The sequence below is a fragment of a genome, unplaced genomic scaffold (genome assembly GCF_019419815.1).
Source record: "Pyrus x bretschneideri cultivar Hongxiangsu unplaced genomic scaffold, Pyrus_bretschneideri_v1 Contig30, whole genome shotgun sequence".
Lineage (NCBI taxonomy): Eukaryota > Viridiplantae > Streptophyta > Magnoliopsida > Rosales > Rosaceae > Pyrus > Pyrus x bretschneideri.
This window is the reverse complement of record NW_025999613.1, coordinates 2448304-2452658: the sequence shown is the minus strand read 5'-3', so window position 1 is coordinate 2452658 and position 4355 is coordinate 2448304. Positions and strand designations below refer to the sequence as shown.

At 34.6% G+C, this 4355-nt stretch overlaps 1 protein-coding gene across 1 annotated transcript; it reads right to left on the bottom strand.

Annotated features, from left to right (window-relative positions):
* Window positions 1-291: 291 nt before the first annotated feature.
* Window positions 292-4037, bottom strand: LOC103964575 (remorin 1.4-like). The gene is made up of 5 exons (XM_009377523.3): window positions 3444-4037; window positions 2301-2324; window positions 2101-2170; window positions 1860-1941; window positions 292-563 (listed from the first exon to the last, which is right to left on the bottom strand). The coding sequence occupies exons 1-5, from the start codon at window positions 3502-3504 to the stop codon at window positions 363-365; spliced, it is 438 nt and encodes a 145-aa protein (XP_009375798.2). The 5' UTR covers window positions 3505-4037; the 3' UTR covers window positions 292-362.
* Window positions 4038-4355: the final 318 nt, after the last annotated feature.

Sequence of the window (4355 nt, the reverse complement as noted above, 5' to 3'; positions counted from 1 at the left end):
ACTCCGAAATACAAATTTATACTATACATTGGAGCCCTAGCACCATGCCTTGGATGCCCTAGGTTGTAGGCAATTGAGAATAATATTATTTTAATATCGTACTATGTTGTAATGCTATGCTTTGCTCTTCATTTGAAATTGGAGTTAAATATGGAGTTTATTTTCAAAGAAAAAACTTACAAAGTTCACACTTAAACACATTTACAAGGCATAAAACAAATAATTTGTGAATAGTAATCGCCATTACCTTTGCCTTTGCTCAATGGGTGGAGTTGCATAGATGCAAGCAAGAGCAATTCACATGCTCTAGCCCTTGCCCTCTTAAAACGGGTGGAACTGCTCTTAGGAAACTAAAAATTGATTCAATAGTTAAAACATGGTAGGATTTTCTTTGGTACAAGCCCTACCTCACGGAAATCATCAGCCTTCTTGTCCACCTTATTACGTTCTATCCTTTTCCCCTCTACAACCATCGCCCTCTTCTCTTCTGCTGTCTTATGGATTTCAGCTAGTTTGTTTTGCATCTTTTCAATGTACAAAGCCTTCTTCTTTTCTAGCTTTTGCTGTCAAACATTAGACATATTTAGAAAGCAACGGTAATCAGCAGCCTTCGTAGTTAATATATATACTACTGAGATATAATGAAGCATATATAAAACCTCAAAACTCAAAAGAAGACTTAATTATGGACTTAAAAACAAACTAATTTTCTATTTTGAATATCTCGAGTTCCAACTGATGTGGCATTAAATTTCATTTGTTATGTTATGTATTCATATCTGATGTGGCTTAGGGTTTATTAGCAGAGGATGCTTTTCAGATTGCGAAAACTCTACACCCTGCTAAGTTTCTACACGTCTCTAGAACATGTAATGGAATAGCTCATAGATTGGCTCAGTTTGCTACTTCAATTTGCAATGTGATAGTTTGGTTCGAGGATCTCCTGATCTTATTCAGAATCTCCTCATTCAAGATATGATGTAACCTTCAGTTTCAAGCCAATAATTTATCGTCTTCCTTTAAAAAAAATGAAATATTCTCATAAGTTAGATCATTTGGTGACTAACAAGCTTTTAAATATGTGTTCAATCCAAAAGTAGGGTTGGGCAGTTGGTACCCGATATTAGAGACTTTTGGTGCGGGCGGCCGCACAATGGGTTGTGTCCGGTCAAGATTCATTGGGTGAGGTCAAAAGAGAAGTGAGTGGGGTCATAATGCAACGGGTGTGCCTGAGTGCGTTTTTGTTCACTAATCTAAACTGTTAGTGAATACCACCACTATATTGATTATCGTTAATAAGTATGCTTATTTACTATGTAAATCTCGAAATTTAAACTCATCTAATGATAGTTAATATGATAGTGAGCATCACCACCACTTAAGTTAGATAAGATTTATATGTATGGGTCATAGGAATGAGATGGTCTATCCAAGAAGACCTTATAATTTCGTCACCCGGTGGGCAAATACTACTATAACTACCGTTGCATCTCTAACACCGTACGGGTAACCACAATGCCGTGCAATCCTAATTCAAGAGAAGTGATTTTTGCACACAATTTTCTCCTTCTATATGTGCCTGTTTATTTCTGTCCATTAAATTTACTTTATTTGATCCAAAGACCAAAAATAAATATATATTTTTTGAACGAACGATATTATCTACACTAAGGGAAGGGGGAGGGGGTAGACTTAGCCTCATAATAGGCTAGTAATAATATGGTTCAAACTTGCCTTCGGAGAGAATTGAACCTAAGACCTCTTACTTACAAGTGAAGAGACAAAAAATAAATATGAATGTGCACGATAAAGAAAATGGTATGGGAAATTTCTCTAATTCAAAATAGTCTATCAATTACCTCATATTTCTTTTGACGTGCATCAATGGTTGCTTGCTTGCTTAGCTCCCAAGCCACAACATTAGAAAACTTTTTCTTTGCTCTGTTCAACAATTTGAACAAGTTAAACAATGGATTTTAAAAGTTTACCTGTTAATGAATGGATAATAATCTATATTAATTACGTTGTATAAATGTGCCATGTTTCTCCTATCAATTTAGCAAATGTGCTAAAAAGCTGAAATGGTTTTGAATGTATTACTTGTTATCTACTTTTGTTTTCTCGCTTTCTTCCCATGCTTTGATTAAACCCAATGACTTGATTGACAAAACTGTTGTGCAAGCACAAGAAATGATATAAGTACGAAGTTGAGGGAATAAACTGTTTGTTAATTAAATAATCAAATCACCACGTAATGCAGGCATAAAATAAGAAACTTCAAAGTGTGCCCGACCAATTACCTTTTCTAATTAAACCTGCATCCTCTGCGTAAACAGAAAAAGAGAATCCATAATTAGAAGTTGTGTTCATGATACATGAGGACCTAGCTACCAACTAAATGAAGTAAGTTCCACTATAAAATTAATTGACAATGTAGGGAGCAGTTCAATTATTTATGGGCACATGCAAGGTCATTTCTTTCTTCGATGTGGAATAATATACTCTCAAGACGCCCCCTATTTGTGACAAATTTTCAAGCATATCATGTGAACAACACGAATTAGATGATGTGAAGCACGTGTCCCATTGAGCTTTACATGCCGAATAACCTGCTCTGATATTATGAAGGTAGTTGAGTTTCACCATAAAACCAATTGACAAGATATGAAATATAAATCAATTACTTATATAAACATATACAAGGTTCCTTCTTTCTCAAGGTAGGATGGATACTCTCAACAACTTCTTAATGTAATGCTATCATATACCAACTTACATGTATATGAACCACCCAACTCGTGACGGATCATAAAAAAAGAAAAAGAAGAATAAAGTGAGAAAAAAAATTGTAGAAATGAAAAGAAAAAAAAAGCTACACACATAGTTTAACGTTTTATTCCTAAATTTTATTACCACTTTTATCATTCTTGATCTATTTCCCTTGTTTATCATATAGACTCACTCTTAATTACAATAAAAAACTAAAACGGGCAAAAGAAAAGATAGAAATGTTTCGAAACTACCTATATAACAAATGGTTTTGCATTGCATCACAGGAGCTTTAAAATTTTATAGAAACTTGTAACTCTAGGTTTGCACTTAAATTTGAGGTATAGGGACATAACACAGTGGCATATTAAGAATTTCTCCTCAGATGGCCAATATACAATGTTTTATTTTTATATTTATTTTTTTTATTTGACAAATGACATTATAAAGTTCATACATAAATTAGGAAATATAATAAGAAAAATCTCTAAGAAAGTAGGAGCATAAGGAAAAACTAATTTCAATGCTACGTGGCATTAAGTGATACGGTAAATGAATGATTGAAATTAAAAATAAATTATTCAAACTGTTATGAAAATCAAATATAACCGCTAAAACACCTTAAGCATTGAATATGAGAGAGAGAGAGAGAGAGAGAGAGAGAGAGAGATTACTTTCAACTTTTGCAGGAACAGCCTTTTCTTTTTCAGGTGTTGTTGGCGCTGGGCTCGCCATGGAGATTTTGGCCAAGGCAACCAGATTATGGGTCGTCTTCTAAAGAGTGTGCTATAAACTTAAAAGTTAAATGCACCCCAATGTGTGTTACCCACCTTTGTAGTAAATTAATTTAGATCAGAGAAACAATGAAGAGAAACCTGACGGCCTAAGAAAATAATTTCTCAGGCGCTTCATCATTAGCTCTGCTTTCATTCTCTTCTTCTTTTGTTATGGGTGATCTGAGAGAAGATAATAAGAAAACAATTTAGAATATTTAGTTTGAAATTAAGAGACCTAAAATTAATCTGAACCACCAACTTCTTCTGGAGGTAAATGCAAACTCCAAAAATTGCGTTTTCCTAAATTTTGGACTCTTGGTAGATGGAATTATTTAGCATTCTTTGCGCATTTCCAATAGGTGGAATTAAATGTAGAAAGTCTCTAAACATAAGTAGATGGATTCCGCACACGCATGAGCAAGAGCACAGTATTCCGATTCGGGCCTGGAACGAGAAACCGTAAGTTGTTTAGATGAGCTCCAAGATATAAGATTGAGACCCGTTGAAATGCAAAGCTGAGAGTAAGAATCATCTTTGTATGTTGAAAAGAGTATGAAAAATATTACAAGCTATTTGTAAGAGAAGTAAGGGAAACGGCAGACCTTGAAACCTTACAAGATAAAGAGTGAAAACAACAGTATTTATATACATGGCTGCATTTGAAACCCTAGAAGAATATTCTTCTTGCTCATCCTTATCTATGCACAGCTGTCCAAGCCTTGCTGTCAATGTACCGTTGAGATGGTTCTAGGTGAGTGTTGGGTGTGTTGATCAATTGGACAGGTGTCTTGGCAAGGTGTAGCACCATGG

Bases quoted from the DNA above. Each gene is read 5' to 3' on its own strand.
- LOC103964575 (XM_009377523.3), bottom strand. From the start codon at position 3,504: ATGGCGAGCCCAGCGCCAACAACACCTGAAAAAGAAAAGGCTGTTCCT. The intron at 2,171-2,300 runs GTAATTGGTCGG...CTTGCACAACAG, and splicing joins TGCAGGTTTAATTAGAAAAG to TTTTGTCAATCAAGTCATTG. The intron at 564-1,859 runs GTAATTGATAGA...AATGTTTGACAG, and splicing joins CACGTCAAAAGAAATATGAG to CAAAAGCTAGAAAAGAAGAA.